The sequence below is a fragment of the Melanerpes formicivorus genome, unplaced genomic scaffold, assembly GCF_026170545.1.
Source record: "Melanerpes formicivorus ecotype bairdi unplaced genomic scaffold, bMelFor1.0.p_v2 SCAF_44, whole genome shotgun sequence".
Classification (NCBI taxonomy): Eukaryota; Metazoa; Chordata; class Aves; order Piciformes; family Picidae; genus Melanerpes; species Melanerpes formicivorus.
Window position 1 is genome coordinate 3,423,647 of NW_027142396.1, and position 20,459 is coordinate 3,444,105.

Here is a 20,459-nt window from a genome sequence, read left to right on the forward strand (position 1 = left end):
ACTTGCTTTTAATGGGTTGTTCTCCTCCCAGCCTTTTTGTGCTATTGGTAAGAAAAGCCAAGTGGCCCATACAGTTATTGGCTTGAATTCTCAGTATCACAGATAATGCAAAGCAGAGAAAACTAAGCCCCAATATTTACTGCATGGTTTTCCAAAAACAGCCTCTGGGTTTTCTAATAAAAATGTAGCTTAAAGATATATTTTAATTTTATTTTTTTTTTAAGAAAAAGAATTTTTTTTCATTCCCAAGGAGACAAAATTTGTGTGTGCGTGCAGTACCTTATGGCTCAGTCTGACCTTGAACAAGTTCTGCAAGGAAGTAAAGTAAGACAAAAAAAGTCTTACAGGGAAAAAAATCAAACTTATTTTTAATTCCACCTGTTACAGTACAAGCATGGTATGTATCCCACTTCTCATGTATCTAAGAAACAGTTTACTACAGCTCTAAACTTATTTGTAAGCTCTCAAGAGACTCTCTGTGGTTCCAGCTGAAGATGGATACAAGGCCGCTAATTTGCTACCACCAAGGGAAAATGTTATAACATAAAAACATTCCCTCCCTTAGCTTCAAAAGTGTTGAATGCCTAGGGAACCCAGCTATTTGCAGAGCTGATTCTATGCATATGCTTCCGCTGTAACTGTTACATGCATACATCTGGCACCTGTCTCTGTGCTAAACATACTTAATTGTCCCTAGTACTGCTGTGCAAAAATCCTCTAACCTAGACGGTTAATGGAAAAGAAATAAATGAAAGGATATGTATGATTTTGGTGGAATTACTTTTGCATTATTGTCAAGCTATGCAAAGAGATTTTCACTGTGGCTCTCAACAAAATATTTTAGCTCTGCCTTCTGAATAACTTCCAATAGAGACTACGTTCTTTTCTTAGTATGACATTCGTCACTTTGCACAGTCTCTTAATCAAGCCAAATTGCTTTAGCTGGAAATCTTTCTCTGTTTTCCCCATTTATTCTCTTCTCTTTTTTCTTTCTTTCTTTCTTTCTTTTTTTTTCTTTCTTTTTTTTTCCCTTTTCCATATTTTAATTGTTTACTCTCCTTCTTTTACCCACGTCAGACTTCCGAGCACTTCATCATTTGTCAGACATAGCCGGACTGATTCTCAAGGTATGTGATTTATTATTTTAAGTGATAATAGGGGGACTCCGTATGTTAGTACATTATTCAGCTCACTGTTGCCAGTGAAGTCAAGACTTGGGCAAAGCACTTGATTTCAGATTTCAATATATTTTAAAAGATCAAAGAGCATGGCAAATCTTGTTCTTTGGTTAAACAAACCATGCAGAACAGTAATACTATAAAAGATGGAAGGAGCTGCATAGAACTAACACTGAAATGAAGGCCTTTTGAAGTTATTTTAACCTTTGTGTCAATGTTCATCTCAAAAAAACCCACCCACAAACTCTCAGCAATGCTACAAAAAAAGAAGAAAAGCAAAACAGAACAAGGAAAGTTTCTAATTGGGAAAACATACAAAAATGTGTTCTTCTTGTAATGCAAGATAAAAAATGCTGGTGACTCAACATCTGGCGTCATTCACTATAGCTCAAGATGCCTCCTTTACCAAAGCAAGACACTTGTTTTCTTTGAGCAAGGCTATAATTCTTATTTTTTCCTAAGACAACTCTACCTACCTAAGCCTATTTAAGACTCAGGGAAAAGGTATCCCTACAGATGAGGTTTTCTGAAAAGCCTGATTTCCTCCTATCACGTTCACTAAATCCTAGTAAGCAGGAAGATAGGCCAGAGTTTTTTTTAATTATCATGCATTAGGGAAGCAAACCAAAAAGAACTTCCATATAATCTAAGAGTTCTTGTCAAGAAAGGGACTGAAAAAAACTCCTCAAGAGGTAGGCTGAGATGTTGAATATTAGTTTCATAAAATGCCTAACAGCAGCTGCAAGAGAGAGAATAGTTTCATTCAGGAAGCAGTGATAGCCACATAATGTAATTTCTGACAATTAATATTAGTCTAGGATTCTTATGCTGTCTCTACAGGCCATAAAGAAAGCTTCAGCAAACCATTCAGAGTACTGGTGATTGGCTCCACATTGAAAACATTTCCCAGATAGGCCTGTCTGTCTTCATAGAATATGCATGGAGCTGATGTCCTGAAGTTACCTAGCTCTTAGAGATACATACCCATTGATTTATCTGTTTCTGTTAGTTATCTTAAGCTTTTCAGCACTAAGAAAATTGTTTTGAGCTTAAGGGTCCAATATTCTCTAATTTAATGTACATGGGATTTAGGTATGTAACTTAGCATCATGAGTCCCTTTTTCCAAGATATGCTTCAAAGGCACACTGTCCTCCCTAGCAAACTAGTAACTTAGTGACTACATGCAACTTCTGGGATTTCCACTGAATATTAATTCAATATCATTATTCCTGGGATGTTTTCACTGAACTATTTTTATTTGGAAATAAATCAACTTTCCTTCTCCCCTAATACTCTTCTCCCATGCTTATACCAAGCTGCTACATTTTTTTACACAGCTAAAATTTATGTCAGGGTGAGTGTTGCGTTTTGAATGCCTGGAGGAACACATTGGGATCTACTACTCTTCATTGAAACAAATTGTAGCTGATCCTCTCCTTTCTAGCAGCTGATGCTCTCCTTTCTAGCAGCTGCAGCTCTGGCTGCGAATAAATTCTTGTTAGAACTGAGGGACTCTTTCTTAACAATTCTTCTGTCCTTGCTTTTGCAGACAAGGCTCTGTTGGCTCAGAAACCTAGATGAAACAGCAGAGTACAGGATACCTTGCAAAGACACTAAATTCTAGTTTTCCCTTTCATCTACAGTTCAAAACTACAGATCTTCTGCAAGTATTACCAAAGCATATGTTTAGATTTTGCTTAACTAGTAAGAGACATTCATGAATTGTAGCTCTTATTTATGTGCCAGAATGTTTAGGCCTACCTGCCTGTCCTGAAAGTACAGAATTCCTAGCCTTGGATTTTGCAGCTGGATGTTTAGTTACCCGAGATGCCCAAAAGTAAAGCATAGTGTGTCACTACTGTCCTGTCCAAGGACAAAATAAAATTTGTTGATACAGAGCAGCATACCTGGAATTCCCACTAGGCACCGATTTAATTCTCAGAAACAATTCTGGTCTCAACATTCTAATGTCTAAGGTTGAGTATAACTGAGTTCTTCCTTTGGTTATGTCTGTGGCTTTCAACATCAACCCAAACATCTCTTTTTAAAATAAATTCTCAGTTTAAATTTGGCATATGCTTTTTGATTCCATAATGTTAAATGGGTATTGCTCAGAGCCAGACTAGGATGATAAACAATTTTCAACAACTTTCTTCATAAAGCATGTGTCACAGTTCTCTGAAAAGCCAACACACCTATTTCACAGGTAATTTTTCTTCCAATATAATCATGTGGAAAACAAATGACAGTGTTCCCATGGAGAGCATTTTCATTATCAAATGTTCCCATGATATGTTACCACAACTACCTTTAGCCACTACAGCCTACTGGTCAACACGATACAGAAATACACTCAATTGCAGCTTTATGTTCCAGAGTGCCTTCAACATTTTTGTCCACAGTTCATTGCATTTGTATACTTTCAAGAAGCATTCCACAGTCATTACTGGACAGAGCAGTAAGACTAATAGTCACTGTGTGTATATATATATATACACAATGTTCAGTGGCATCCTGGCCAATGGCCAATGGCATCCTGGCCTGCATTAAGAACAGTGTGGCCAGCAGGAGCAGGGAGGTCATTCTGCCCCTGTACACTGCACTGGTTAGGCCACACCTCGAGCACTGTGTCCAGTTCTGGGCCCCTCAGTTTAGGAAGGATGTTGACTTGCTGGAACGAGTCCAGAGAAGGGCAATGAAGTTAGTGAGGGGCTTGGAACACAAGCCCTATGAGGAGAGACTGAGGGAGCTGGGGCTGCTTAGCCTGGAGAGGAGGAGACTCAGGGGTGACCTTATTGCTCTCTACAACTACCTGAAGGGGGGTTGTAAACAGGCAGAGGTTGGTCTCTTCTCCCAGGCAGCCAGCACCAGAACAAGAGGACACAGTCTCAGGTTGCCCCAGGGGAAGTTGAGGCTGGAGGTCAGGAGGAAGTTTTACACAGAGAGAGTGATTGCCCATCGGAATGGACTGCCCGGGGAGGTGGTGGAGTCGCCGTCACTGGAGGTGTTCAGGAGGAGACTCGACAGGGTGCTTGGTTACATGGGTTAGTTGATTAGGTGGTGTTGGGTGATAGGTTGGACACGATGATCTTGAAGGTCTCTTCCAACCTGGTTTATTCTATTCTATTCTATTCTATATGTATATATATATATGTATATATGTATGTGTGTGTGTATGTATGTACATGTATATATATGTGCATGTATATATATACGTGTGTGTATGTATATATACACACAGAGAGAGATACAACATATATTGGGATAGATATTATCAGGTTTAGAGTATGCTTTTTTATTATTTTTGGTAGATAAAAAGACATGGGCTATTAAAGAAATATTTTTTAAATTATATGAAAAATATACAACTAAAGGGCAACTGTTTAACAGGTTAGTTACTGTGAATAAAAAAAGAAGAGCTTTTTAATCTGATGAAGTCGGATTTTCAAGTCCAAAACCACAAGGAAGAAATCATATATTAAATCTAAATGTTTGTATGAAATGTCTTCCCTAAAGTTTCCTAAGAACAATTAGAAATTATGCAATAAAAAAAATAAAAAATCCTGGTTATAGTAATTTATTTATTTTGCTTACCATGAGAAACTGTTTTACAAAACAATCAGCAATCCTTGAATATAATTGCCTATTTAATTTGAAACAGGAAAGCAAAGTGGAGTAAAAATATAGAATAAAACATTTCAGGCAGAAAGAACGTCTATTTCTGTCACTTTTTATCTTCTACCTTTGGAGAGGAAAATACAGTCTTTTCTGTGAGCTTTCAGTGTCACAGTTAGCCTGCTCTGACTACGATGACAACATGCATCTTTGATGACATGGATAAATTCATCTAAAATTCAAGTCTTCCTTCTAGCAAAACTAATCCTCTACAGAAGGTCATTGACAATCTGAGTATTAAAGCAAACTGCTTGTAAGTACTAAGAAGTATTTTCTTTTTAGGACTTTTCTCTCTGCTTTTCTATCTGATTACTGCAAGGATGTGCATCTATTTACAACATTAAATCCTGTTGTTCATCTTTTGCATCTAACATATTCTTTGTTCATTTCCTAGAGGAAGACAAACAGAACTGGTGTTATTGTTAGTACTCTCCAAAGACATTGTCAGTGCAGATCTAGCTAATCCCCTCCTACTTATTATTCAGCAATCAGTGTCTTCCTGTAGGATTTGGCAATCCCAGAAGACAGTGTTTAAAGGGAAGGGTTAAAATCACCTTGTTTAACGACGTTCTCTGTTCCTGAGATCATTCACCATATTCATGGAATCTGTTCCATGGAGGGACCTAAGGCTACCAATTAAAATAAATTAAACTAGATGGACAGTCATTGAGTGAATGAGAATGCTGTCAGAATGTGAAGTAACTTTATTAATGGTGAAAAGCTATGTTGGTGCAGGCAGTCCTTTTAATCTGCTCCAAAGGCCCATACATTCCTTAAAGAAAGTTGTATTTGGGAGGTTTCATGTCTACAGCTAAGCTCCCTGAGAAGTGATAATATTAAGAGAAACCTGCTGGGGTACTTGATTTAACATTAAAGTGAATTTATCAGCTATTCCCAACTTTTGGAGGGACTAATTGAATTATCAAAGGCTGCAATGGGGAATGTAAAGCCATCTGAGAACAGATCTCTAATACAGATAAAACCCTTAACTTGTGCCATATCGTTATCTTAAAATGTAGTATCTGGGTGCTAAAACACAGATGAATTTAAAGCCTTTCTTTACCCACAAAAATTATGGGAAGTTTTAAATGTTTGGGACAGGAGAAAAAAAAAATATCACTTTAAAACATGGTGTTTATTCTGTATATTTTTTTTCAATGCCTTCAAGTGTGCTGGCTACTCACTAGGGTAAATGAAGTTTGTTGCTTGAATGTTTAAAGTGTTTATTTTAATCTTTCAGTTTTGATAGGTTTTTCAGGAAGAATATACCACTTCCCTTACTTCTAGTAGGGTCACACATGATTAAATCAAATATGAATACACCATCATTTTTAACTAGAGCATATAATAGTGACACATGCTTACACAGGAAAGCTGCTATTAGTGCTGACATTAATTTCATCTGTGAAAATCCAACCTTTCCCAAATTTTTGCAGCATAATTATCTGACATTTTTGTTTAATTATTTTTAATCGTGTCTCTTTGGTGTACACATATATTTTATAATTGCAGAACAGATGCTGACAAAAGGGAGTAGTGAGCTGGGGGGTGGATGAGTCTGGCAAAGTTACAGGACAGTGGTAATTTATTGTAGCCCAGTGATGGTTTGTTGGAGATCACCTTCATGTGCATACATGAACATACAAATTCACAAGGATGTTGTTGAATATATAGTATAGAGACAAAGATGTGTCTATGATACATATATTTTCATACACTTGTTGCACAAATGCAAGCAAATACTTACTTACCCTATTAATAATTATTGAAATAATCCTAAAAGTAAAAAAAAAAAAAAAAAGAAAGAAAAAGAAAGAACAAAAAAAAAAGGAATGAAAAAAAAAAAGAAAGAAAAAGAAAGAACAAAAAAAAAAAGGAATGAAAAAAATTAAAAAAGGAAATAAAAAAGGACAAAAAATAGCAAAAAAAAATAGCAAAAATAAATAGAAAAAAAGAAAAAAGAAGAAAAAAAAAGGAAGGAAAAAAAAAGACAAAAAAAAAGGAAAAAAAATGAAAAAGAAAAAGAAAGCTATAGTTGAAAGTAGGAGAGTAGAGCTCCCAAGGCTTGTATGACAAAACAAAAGATACAAGACTAGCTTTGACCCTGTAAACCTTCTATGTTGCAATCACGTGCAGTGACAACAAGCTGGAAGTGTTCACTGCATGAAGAGGTGAAAAGAGGTGATTGGAAGAAGTGTCAAGATAATTCTATATCCTTCATGTATTCATCCCTGAGTGTAAGGACATCTGTTAAATTGCTTCGTCTTAATAAGCAGCTTTAGATATACTTGAGGACAAGCAGGTAAAGCACCACCAACAGAAGATAATTTAATAAGATGCTATAAAGCATCCTACAGAACATATATTGGAATCTTACTCTATTGTAGAAGTGTATGCTGTCCCAAGAATATAGTTAGTGATAATTGTAATTCATAATTTAACCAGAAACCACCTGCTTATCTTGCATGCATGGAGCAAAATCTGTAGCATTCTCAAAACATACTGGTGGTATTTGCATTTTCTCTCTTACGGAGACCTCCCAGAAGTATGTAGATTGAATTGTTGGTGAACCTGGGAACAGCTAGAAGCAGCTGAGGAGCTATTAGTAGTCTCTAATTTATTCTGTTTAAAGAATATGAGAAGGGAAAGAAAAAGACAACTCCCCCTTGTTTAAAAGCATGCACATTCTTTTGTTATTTGCAAATCAAATGTCCAGCTAGCCTTTCAAGACTATCAGAAATCAGACTGACTGTCCTTGTTTTTTGGTGTGATATAGAATGGAATGGAATGGAATGGAATGGAATGGAATGGAATGGAATGGAATAGAATAGAATAGAATAGAATAGAATAGAATAGAATAGAATAGAATAGAATAGAATAGAATAGATCAGATCCGGTTGGAAGAGACCTTCAAGATCATCGTGTCCAACCCATCAACCAATCCAACCCACCTAATCAACTAAACCATGGCACCAAGCACCCCATCAAGTCTCCTTCTGAACACCTCCAATGATGGTGACTCCACCACCTCCCTGGGCAGCCCATTCCAATGGGCAATCACTCTCACTGTATATTCCTGCATATTTCACTAGCAGTTCCATCTTTTGACTTTCCAACTGCCACCAAAGGGAATGTAAACTTTTTTCAAAACATCCACCAGATTTCCATCATCTTTGTTCCACTAATACTTCTCCTCATGACAGGGCTGTCCTTCTTAAGCTTCTCCACATGGCTGTTGGTCTCCCTGTACTTAATTCTGTTAACTTTACCCATTTCTGTTCACTAGATCCTGCACTGTCTGCAATGACAATATGCTAAATATGATGCATAGTTCCATGAGCAACAGAACTAAGGGCAGCAAAGCTGGTGAGGTGTTTGGAGCACAAGCCCTGTGCAAAGAGGCTGAAGGAGCTGGGGTTGCTTAGCCTGGAGAAGAGGAGGCTCAGGGGAGACCTTCTTGCTCTCTACGACTACGTGAAGGAAGGTTGCAGATGGGTGGGGGTTGGTCTCTTCTCCCAGGCAACCAGAACCAGAACAAGAGGACACAGTCTCAAGCTGTGCCATGGGAGGTTTAGGCTGGATGTTAGGAGAAAGCTCTTCATAGAAAGAGTGATTGGCCACTGGAATGGTCTGCCCAGGGAGGTGGTGAGTCACCATCATTGGCGGTGTTTAGGAAGAGACTGGATGGGGCACTTTTTGTTTTAGTTGATTAGATGGTGTTGGCTGATAGGTTGGACTTGGTGATCTCGGAGGTCTCTTCCAACCTGGTCTGGTCTATTCTATTCTATTCTATTCTATTCTATTCTATTCTATTCTATTCTATTCTATTCTATTTGCAAATTTTGATTCTGACAGTGAACTACCCCAGACAGTTCTACTTGGCATGCTGTACTGAACATCATGGGTGTTCAGAGACAGGTGTATGCTTTTACAGTTAACTAAGGAATGTTTGCAGGATATAGCCCCAGGTTTTGACACTTGTGTGCCTCCAAGGAAGGAGTCCATGTGTCACATAGGTGTCTAACTTCCCATTATAGTTAGTACATGGAGACCTACTTAAGAGAGTGAACACAATGTGCAGCCTAATGTAAATATTTACAGTTGATCTGAATCCCAATGCTAATTAACGGTATGAATGTGGATAAAAATTGCACTCCAAATGTCTAAATAAAGATGTAGGTTATCATCTTTAGGGAGAAATATTTGAAAATACTTGGTTCCCTACCCTAAATACAGCATTATTAGCCTTCTATAACAAGACACTTTACATGGAATTTTGGCAGTGATTAGGAGCAGAGCTGCAGAACTGACATCTAATTGGATTCTTTTTGTTCTCTTTTAGGAAAGGCCTATTTTGAATAATCACTCTTGCTACCAAAACATGCTATTTCTTTCACAGCATTTTTCAAGAAAGTTGTTTTGAAATTTCTTGGAAGACATGCTCCAGCTTGTTGTGCCCAGCTGTGTTACATCACACAACAACATGCTCACACATGACTAATGAAAATCATATCATCCTACATCACTCAAGAAAGAACTATTTTAACTTGCATATACTCCAATATCTTTCATGAGGATAAAGATCTTCTAGTACTACTTCAAAAAAAATCAAACAGCTTAACTTTTAACACTTTGAGTAAAGGACAAGAAAGAAGAAGTTTCAAGAAATTAAAGGACAAAATTAAATGTGAGAGGCCAACATATTTCTATCACATCAAAATATAAAGATGAATGGAAAAAAGGCAAAAAGCTGAGGCAATATGTTATAATACATCTGCTGAGAACTGTTTCTCTAAATCAGAATTGCAAGTTGAGACTTCCCATTCTTCTGCATGCTCTAAAATATAAACCTTCAGCTCACAAAAAATATCACCTGGATATAGTTATTCCTGTTTTCCTTAAAGACAAAATCTTACTATAAGCAAAATAAAATACAATTAAAGCTGGTGAGATGTCTGGAGCACAAGCCCTTTAAGGAGAGGCTGAGGGAGCTGGGGTTGCTTAGCCTGGAGAGGACGAGGCTGAGGGGAGACCTTATTGCTGTCTACAACTACCTGAAGGGAGGTTGTAGCCAGGTGGGGGTTGGTCTCTTCTCCCAGGCAACCAGCACCAGAACAAGAGGACACAGTCTCAAGCTGCACCAGGGGAGGTTTAGACTGGATGTTAGGAAGAAGTTCTTCCCAGAAAGAGTGATTGGCTATTGGAATGGGCTGCCCAGGGAGGTGCTGGAGTCACTATCACTGGAGGTGTTTAAGAAGAGACTGGATGGGACACTTGGTGCCGTGGTTTAGTTGAGTAGATAATGTTGGCTGATAGGTTTGACTTGGTGATCTCAAAGTTCTTTTCCAACCTGGTTAATTCTATTCTATCCTATCCTATCCTATCCTATCCTATCCTATCCTATCCTATCCTATCCTATCCTATCCTATCCTATCCTATCCTATCCTATCCTATCCTAAAATCAGCAATTATAAAAATACTTCCAGTTCTTCTGCTAAAACAGTATTTTTCTCACTGAGGTAAAAAGAAATATTATTTAATATTTTTCTTCAATTTGTTCCTCATCAAAACATGCAATACAATTCTCTTTAGATAGCTGGCATGCAGTTTTCTGAATTGTTCACAATTTTACTTTTTCATTAAATAAAAGTATCCAGAACTAAAAATAAGCCACAGAATTAATCTCCAAGGCTAAACAAAACCTGAACTATTACTGCCTTTTCATCTTCATATTGTAATCAGTTCTGGTTATTTTCTTCATGAAGTAGAGATTTAATAAACTCGTAACTGTATACTGACTGCAGTTACATGACACCAAGTGAGACATGGAGTCAGTTATGTGCACTCACATAGACAAAAAGCAGAAATAATATTTCAAGTTTTATGCTTTTGGTCTAGAATTTCTCACGATATAGACAGGCAAGATTATAAATGAGAAACTTTTTCATTCGCAGCTGAAATCCGTGTCTTGCAGTAAAGCACATAATAATAAGACAAAGTGTTTCATGCTTTAGCAAAAACTGCTTTTTCACTAAATTTACACTAGGTAGTAATGAGCTATATTGTACGGTATTTAATCTGCTCTAAAAAGCGGGAAGTAATTCTTCTGCCTAGCTCACAGGTATTAAGCCTGTACATCTTTTATGTTGACAGTTCAGCTCCAGGCTATAAAACAGAAGAACCTGTTCTACATCTACTGTTTAAAACAAGAGCAGGAAAACTAAACCTCCATCAATCTACTGTCTGCATTTTATGGCTTATCTGTGGCCAAAAATAAAAAAAAAAATAAAAGAATCATAAGAAAGATTTGTTCTGATTCCAAAGACAGATCCATCAACCTGGTGGTAGCTGTGAACCATGCTTTCCTAGAGTGATTGGTCATAATGGTGTAGTTGAAAATATTCAACATTCTACAACACCGAGCTACCACTATTGACTTGCAGTCGCAGTAAGGATCTGTAATAAGAATGTATCTAGAAAATGTGCACACACCACACACTCCAAATAATACAAGTTGTGACAGTTTAGGCACCATCACACTACAACAAAAATTAACATGGTCAATGGCATCCTGGCCTGCATCAAGAATAGTGTGGCCAGCAGGAGCAGGGAAGTCATTGTGCCCCTGGACTCTGCACTGGTTAGGCCACACCTTGAGGACTGTGTCCAGTTTCATAGTTTCATAGTTTCATAGTTTCATTCAGGGTTGGAAGGGACCACAAGGATCATCTAGTTCCAACCCCCCTGCCATGGGCAGGGACACCCCACACTACATCAGGCTGGACAGAGCCTCATCCAGCCTGCTCTTAAACACCCCCAGGGACGGGGCCTCGACCACCTCCCTGGACAACCCATTCCAGGGTTTCACCACTCTCATGGTGAAGAACCTCCTCCTCACATCCAGCCTGAATCTCCCCACCTCCAGCTTCATTCCATTCCCCCTAGTCCTAGCACTACCTGATATCCTGAGAAGTCCTTCCCCTGCCTTCCTGTAGGCCCCCTTCAGATACTGGAAGGCGACAATTAGGTCACCTCGGAGCCTTCTCTTCTGCAGACTGTACAGCCCCAACTCCTTCAGTCTGTCCTCATAGGAGAGGTGCTCCAGCCCTCTGATCATCCTGGGCCCCTCAGTTTAAGAAGGACATTGAGACACTTGAACATGCCCAGAGAAGAGCAAGGAGGCTGGGGAGAGGCCTCGAGCACAAACCCCATGAGGAGAGGCTGAGGGAGCTGGGATGGTTTAGCCTGGAGAAGAGGAAGCTCAGGGGAGACCTTACTACTCTCTACAACTACCTGAAAAGTGGTTGTAGCCAGGTGGGGGTTGATCTCTTCTCCCAGACAACCAGCACCAAAACAAAAGAACACAGTCTCAAGCTGCACCAGGGGAGGTTTAGGCTCAAGGTGAGAAGAAAGTTCTTCACTGAGAGAGTTGTTAGGCATTGGAATGGGCTGCCCAGGGAGGTGGTGGAGTCACCATCCCTGGAGGTGTTCAAGAGGGGATTGGACGTGGCACTGGGTGCCATGGTTTAGTCATGCGGTCTGTGGTGATGGTTTGGACTTGGTGATCTTTGAGGTCTCTTCTAACCTTGGTGATTCTGTGATTTCATATCTGTACCTCTTCCAAATGATATACTTTGGTTTAGATGCTCTTTACAACCAAAGTGAATGGAGTAAGACAGTGATATAATTCTGAATACTTTTTTCAAAGGAAATGTCTGTCCAAATCCTTTGAATAAAATATATGTAGAAATATGTGCTTTCCTCGTCAAATTATTTGTAAGCTCTTCAGGAAATAGCATAGTCTATCCAGTTCTGAGATGTGACATTTTAAGCTGAGACTTCTCAAAAAAAACAAGTCTATACAGCTTCATAATCCCGCATGTAAAGTTTGGATCACAAGAGAAGACAGCTAGCAGATGAAGTATTTGCCACCTGAACGAAGCAGTTCAACAGACTGAAGTCTACTTGTGATGGTATGTAGGATGAGGATAGCAAAGGAAAGCTGAGTTGGGAATGCATGAAAAATAAAATATTTTTTAGTTAAAGGAAAATTTAAATGTTTGGGACAGGATTCGCTTCACATCTGAATCACAAAATGGCCTCTGATTTCAACTTAACTGTATGAATAGCCAGCTCTGAAAAAGTGAGCTAGCACTTGCATTGAAGTGCATGATTCTTTCAGTTAGGGCCATTGCAGAGCGTATTCAGAAGTAACTTCCACTGAGGTAAATATTTTGCTCAGGGTAAAATGGGTTGTACAGTGGAGTGGCGATGTACATGGTTTAGTGTAGGATGTCTGCATGCAGTTTTAGCCCCCCTTTTTAGATAGCTCTATCCTGACAGTGATATCATAATGTTTTCAAACCCAGTGTCAGAAAACATCAACTAAGTGGAGAGAAATATAGAGCTGTTCTTTTAAAATGACAGTTCAGTTCACTTTAAAGTATTATGCAAATCTGAGAAAAGGAGGCAGAAAAAGATACAAGTATGTTTATATTTTTTTTCCCATTAAGATTGTGAAAAATTTAGCTCCTATGGATTATTTGGATATTTGCAAAGCATGAAAAAACCAGCTAACTACATAAGCTACCAACAACTTCCCATGAAAAGAGCTCATAGGGTTTCTGACCTGATATCATATTCATTTAATCTAATTTATGAAACTGCTTGAGGAAACATTCAACTGCTTTCTGAAAGACTGACTTGGGGATTATTGGAGCTGTATAATTGTTCATCTGAACAGACTTAAAAAGAAATGTTTTGTTTTACATTAATCTTGCAGAAATGGGCAATGAATTTGAGAAATGGATTGCTGTCTAAAATTCTTGCCAGAAAATGTCTAGCTGAGAGCAACCACAACTACTTGGGTTTTGTTGTTGTTGTTGTTGTTGTTGTTGTTTTCATATTTTCAATCTTTATTTGACATCTGTTCTTTTCTCCCTTCTCTGTAACATAATTATGCAGAAAACCAGTATAAAGCACGTTGAGCAGTTAATAACAGGCAGCTTAAATATTTTTTTCACACTGATGCCCTGCAGATGTTTCTTTCTTTTTTTCTGTCTTTCTCTTTTTTTTTTCCCCTTTGGCTTCTCATTTAATTCATATAAATTTCCTTCCTAATCTTGAGGTGCACTCTCACAACATATAAAAGCACCTGAAAATAATTCATAATTCACATGGTTTTTATTCCAACCTGGTCTGGTCTGGTCTATTCCATTCCATTCCATTCCATACTATTCTATTCTATTCTATTCTATTCTATTCTATTCTATTCTATTCTATTCTATTCTATTCTATTCTATTCTATTCTATTCTGATAGGTAGTGCATTTCAAGGGACAGAGTGAAATTCACTATTTATTCAGTTAAAAGCAGGAGGAGTTCAAAGACTTCCAGACCTTTATAAACATAAAGGCTGACTGTCTTTCAATGTACTCCTATGTATGTGTTATCTTTTCTCCAAAATAAATTCACTTAACTTTTCTACATTTGATATAAACTCACTACACCTCTCAAATGTAATCATGCTTCCATGATAAACACTCCCGATCTTGCAATACTTCATTTCAGTAATTAGCACTTGACATTTAGCCTAAAAGAGATGGAAAAATGTTTTACTGACAGGTGTTCAAAAGGTCCACTAAAATATAGGAGTTGCTCCATGCAGAAACAAGTACAAGATGCTACTTTCCCCTGAATGCCCAAAGAGTTCACTGATTAAGATAAAGGATCCTAAGTCATCTGGAAAAACAATGTTTAAAACAGCCATCATTGACTGGGGGGGGGGAAATAACAAAAGTACTAAAATCCACAAATCTTAACTGTAGTTCCAACTAGGGAAAAAAAAAAGGAAGATAAAAATTACAGAAGACAATACTATGCAGAGGCAGAATGGATTTTGGTTTATGTGGGCCATGTAAACAAGCAAAGCACAGTAACTGCAGTTTGATGTACAACCTATTGTAATTAAAGGATTCTATCTTCAGGTTTGCATAAATACCTTAACAGCAATTATTGCATGAATAATGGATTGGTTTTTAAAGACCAAATCCAAACAAGCCTGATGAGGGTCAATGTTTTCTCCATGGGTTTAATAATGTATAGCTCCTTGCATTTGCATTCTGAGGGCAGAATAATCTAGTCTTTATTCAAATTGTCATAGGTATATTTTTATACTCTTAGTATTTTAGGCATCAATTGTATATATTTCTGTGTTTGTTGGCAGACTTGTGCAAAAAAATGATGTTTTTAGTATTTTTACAACCTGCCTTTGCATGAAACTTTTACGTTTAGGTGGAGTTTCACTCACAGATTTATTGCGTTAGGATTGCATGTGATACTACCTTTTATTAATGAGACACCACACAATCTGATGGCTCCTGCTGGAGGAAAAGTATTATCTGTTATTTGTCTCACAAGAGGTGATGAATAGTTAAAAATTAGCACAGAAGGCACATGGAAATTCCTACTTTATCTATAAAACATTTGTTCTGAGGGTCACAAAACTGTAGCTTCTAACCTGTAGGTTTTAAAGTGAAGGAGAAATTATGCCATTGCAGTATGTTGGACACAGATGAATTAAAAAAACCCATATTTCTTAACTAAATATTCATTAAAAAAACCAAAAAGTTATAGATTAATATATTTTCTTTGGGCAAAGTTACGTGTAGGATAGTAGGATAGTAGGATAGTAAGATAGTAGGATAGATTATAAGATTATTTCATTTTCCTTTGGTTTCACTCCCAGGCAGAAGGTTTAAAATAATTTTCAAATGAAGAATAAAAAGAGAAAAAAAACAAAACAGAACAAAACAAGAAAAAGCATCAACCTAAACCAAATCTCCATTTGTGTTAAGGCAATATAAAGCATTGGATGTTTTTTTTTTCAACATTACCCAATGCTAGAAGATGCTTTAGTAAGGAAAGATTACATGGATAGCTTTTGCAATGTGCCCAGTCAAGTTAGCTGTAAATATGTGGATATGTATCAGAGATTCTTTTGTAATGCAAAATTTCACTTGGGGAAAAAAATAGTATTTACATAGACAAATTCTTCACTATATGCATGAAAAGGCTGTCTTTAGAGCTTCACTTTTATATTATTGAAGTTGCAGAAAACTCTTTCTGCTCCACGCTGTCTTCACCTGCTCCCAGCAAAGAAATCAAAGCAGAAGAGAAACTTTGGAAGCATGTAGGAAATGCTAAAGACTGTGAGAAGAACCTGAATGACATCCTGCATCTGGTACACCCCCAAATTATCCTGGAAGTCTGATTAGAACTACCTGCCATGTAGTGTATTGCTTCTTACTGTGGACTTACGTAAGCATAAGAAATTAGGATTTTTGGAACTAATTCAGCCAGACCAGAATTTAGAGTGAAATTTATTAGATTATTGGGAGAGGGGGGAGAAGGAAATAAACAGAACAGCATCTTCAATACTATCTTAAAAATCTCTCACTATGCTATGGTTTATGTCAAGAGCTTTTCTGCACACCAGCATCGTCTATATGAACAAAAGAATAATGCAACACTGGGTTGTTGTGTTGCAAATTAGATACTCCTCAACTAGCTTCATGTAACCCCTTCCAAGCATCATGCACCTTTCTTCAGTGTTACATTTGCTGACATGGATTCTACTAAACAGAGTATTATAGTACATGGCTACAGTGATGAGGCTCTGGCCAGCCTGATCTAGTGTATGGTGTCCCTGCCCATGGCAGGGGGGTTGGAACTAGATGATCCTTGTGGTCCCTTCCAACCCTGAATGAAACTATGAAACTATGAAACTATGAAACTTACAGCTTTGTATTTGGCCCACTGCTTACTATACTTATCTGAATCAAATGCACAATTATATCTTCTTAAAATTGATGATACCACGAGGATGATGACTTCAAGAGATCACAAGGACATGACTTCACGATATCAGAAGAGCAATTCACAGTGCTGCTACTGACAGTGGATGTCCACTTGTTAAACTTTATATATTCTTTGCTTGTATGCTAGGCTAATTTTGGGGAATTTATTTCATGCAAAAACAATTCTTCTTAGCCTTAAAACACTAGAGCAGAGAAAAAGTATTTCTTGTTAGAACAAATATTTTTTGTACATGAAATTCAGCATTTTTTTTTCCCATATTATTCAACAACAGAGATTTTGTAGGTGCCGCTCAATATTTTTTCATGTGCGGTAGTAAAGATGTGATTATTTTGTGTACACAACATCACTTCAAGACATCACTACCAAGACATGATAGCTGTCAGAAGAAAGTAATGTCCTCATATCTTTGCAGAGGGAAATATTCCTCGCTATAAAATATATTACTTACAAAGTTGACAAGCCTCAATTAGACAAAACAGTATTTTTTTGTTTCTTCTTCCATCTGCCAGTGTGCCCTGTACTAAGCTTGTGGTTCACTAGAGGAATCTAAAAGAAAGATTTCCATCTTCTTTTCTTGGATACCCACACGCAGACTGATATTTCACATGACAAAACTCCTCCTGAACTATCATAAATTCTTTATTTTTTCACTTCCTTTATTTTCTGGTTTATTTTTAAAGGGCTTATATTTTTTTTTCTGCTTTCAGTATTTGTGCTCTTCTATATAGCGTGATAATTGTCTTCCTCACCAGGAGATCTGATTTCTATTTTTATTGCAAGATTTCATCACCTCAGAGTCTACAGACGTTGTTGCCAAAGTTCTCAGGAAAAAAAGTTTTATCTAGTATCTGATGCTTGAATCTGTAGTCTTGTAAACATACAGTTAGAATACATAGAATAAACCAGGTTGGAAGAGACCTTCAAGATCATCGCGTCCAACCTATCAACCAATCCAACCCACCTAAACAACTAAACCATGGCACCAAGCACCCCATCAAGTCTCCTCCTGAACACCTCCAATGATGGTGACTCCACCACCTCCCTGGGCAGCCCATTCCAATGGGCAATCACTCTCTCTGTATAGAACTTCTTCCTAACATCCAACCTAAACCTCCCCTGGTGCAGCTTGAGACTGTTCTGGTACTGGCTGCCTGGGAGAAGAGACCAACATCCGCCTGTCTACAACCTCCCCTCAGGTAGTTGTACAGAGCAATAAGGTCACCCCTGAGTTTCCACTTCTCCAGGCTAAGCAACCCCAGCTCCCTCAGTCTCTCCTCATAGGGCTTGTGAAGCTCTGCATCCATGATATTAGTGTTATAAAACACATATTTTAAGAACAATAATTTCATTAAAATAATAATACCTCTCTGCAGGTATTTTATTAAAGGACTGAAAAAGGAATTTATAATGGAATGCACAATTCATGGGTTTGGGACATTTTGCTGTGACTACGGTCCGAATCCGGCATTAGTTTTGCCACCTTTCATGAACCACTTCATTACAGATTATGATGATCTGATCTTCGGTCCTCTATATCATGCTGGAGGATTTTAACCTCTATATGACTTGGATTGACTGTATGCATTATGATAGTGAACAAATACTTCTCAGCAAACAGGGAGAAACAAACAAACAAATAAAAAACCCACATAAAACCAAAACCCAAAACAATAACAACAAACCAAACCAAATTAAATTGATTTTAAAAAAGTAAAATAAAAATCTATGACTCTCTAAGAAATGCCATAGGCTAATGCAGAAAGGAAAAAAGAAAAAGAAAGGTGGTTGGTCACCAGATAACTAACCTTTGTATCTGAGCCTCAGCCACTGACAGCCTATACTTCCAAAAACCTCATCATTTTTATTAGCTCTCTGTGATGGGTTAACGCCCATCCTGGAAGCAGGGAGTGGAGGGCTTGTGAGAGCATTGCCCTCCCTGCAGGGGGTTTTCCCCCTGGGAAACTAAATTAGTCTGTTCCACTCCCCTTCTCTGCCCAGCCAGACTATAAAAAGGAGGATACTGCAGCCATTAGGTCTCTTGGCTCCTGCCTCCCTGCCTTTGCTTGGACGAGGACTGCTGGTGGCTCCCTGCTTCTCTGCCACATGGTTGGGCCTGATCCCTCTCCCTGCTACCTCCACACCTCTTCAAAGAGACTGGTTCTGTATTCGTATTTTTTCTCCCATCCATCCTTGTTCTTTACCCTTGTGAACCCTACCCATTATTGATACATAAATATATATTGTTTCTTTACTTCTCTACTTCCAAGCCGAATCCAAATTATTTCTTGGTGGATTTGCTCTTTCCCTTTCTTTTTCCTCTCTATTGGGAACATGGAGGGGGGGAGCGGGGGAAGGATTCTCAGCTTTGCCCCCACCTGAGCTCTTAAATTCCAGTTAAGGCTCAAACCACCACACCCTCAAGACTGCTTTTGGTATTTTTTGGCTGACTAGGAAATCTTTTTAAAATTTTTTTTTCCACCATCATTTACCAGGCCAGTCATATCTCACCTCAAGTCACTAATCAAAGTGATGAACTCCATAATCAATCCAATGCCTACAATACATAACTGAATTGTAGTCAGCGATCCAAAGAACTATAATGAACTTTTGTTAAAAACACGGGTCAAAATTTTTGTTTCCTAGACTGTTTGATATATTTCATCAATAACTGAAAGCTTGGCATCTACCAAAAGTCCCACAATTCAATGTAAGTATTCACCCCAAAAAAGAAATCACCATAAGAAAATGGTGATCCAAATGTATTACGAACTTTGTATCTTAGGAAGACTATCAATGACAGCTAGAGGTGGCTGGTACTGATCCTCACTAAAATAGTCACATAAGTAATCTTTCGTTGCAATAACAGTGTTCTAATAAATGGTAAGATATGCACCAACTGCAACAAACTGACATTCACTATCCAATCATCTAAATCCTGAGCAAGCTCAGGCAGATGTTAACAGAAAAATCTACTAGCAACTTTTTGGAAATTCTGTATGGACCTGGATCATTTCATAGCAGTTGATCTAAAGAGCAAGATAAGACATTTCTTATTTTTATATTACTGTATCTATGCAGTATTTGATACTGTCAACCATGAGATCTGTCTAGCTTGTTTGATCTAGATGCACCGTACCTTTTGGTCAGAAATATACCATAACAGAGCCTCCCCTCCACAACTGAAACCTGCACTTGTGGTGAACAGCATAATTATCAGTGTCCCACCTCTCACCACCACACCCATCCATCATGACTGGATGACATATCATATATATCAGCTGCATTGCAGCATACAGTTTTACCTCTCTTTATCTCAGGACAATTATGCTACCTTTCCCTGGTTGATACTTGGACCAAATCAACTCATGAAGAAAGACTTACTTGTTAGCAGAGTAAATGCTTCTAAAAGACTCACAGAAGTATTGTGAAGCTCTCATGACTATACTGTAGTCTCCTGGGGCTGAAATTGTGCCAGTATAAAGAATAAAATAATCTATGTTCTGGGAAGGGAACATATGTAAATTAAGAAGTTAGCCTTTTTATGCACCCTACCTTTTCCTAAATGGAAAAATAGAGGCTCTTTCAGAGGATAATTCAGGTTAAGTACTTAGTATACAGGCTAACATACTTTTTTGACTAATCACTCTTAAATTTGGCTATGAAAAATGAGGAAAATATCATTAACCTCATGAGGTTTAACAAGGTCAAACACATGGTCCTGCATGT

The 20,459-nt window shown here is 37.9% G+C and overlaps 1 protein-coding gene across 4 annotated transcripts in view; it reads right to left on the reverse strand.

The window, feature by feature from the left end:
* PCDH17 (protocadherin 17) overlaps nt 1–20,459 on the reverse strand; it is a 110,212-nt gene that overhangs the window by 17,297 nt on the left and 72,456 nt on the right. Inside the window, exon 5 of one of the 4 annotated variants that reach the window (XM_068158911.1) lies at nt 5,409–5,483. The exons of the other annotated variants lie outside the window; for them this stretch is intronic. Within the exon in view, the coding sequence (XP_068015012.1) occupies nt 5,452–5,483 (32 nt within the window). The 3' untranslated portion in view covers nt 5,409–5,451. The remainder of the gene's footprint in view (nt 1–5,408; nt 5,484–20,459) is intronic. 4 annotated transcript variants of the gene reach the window in all.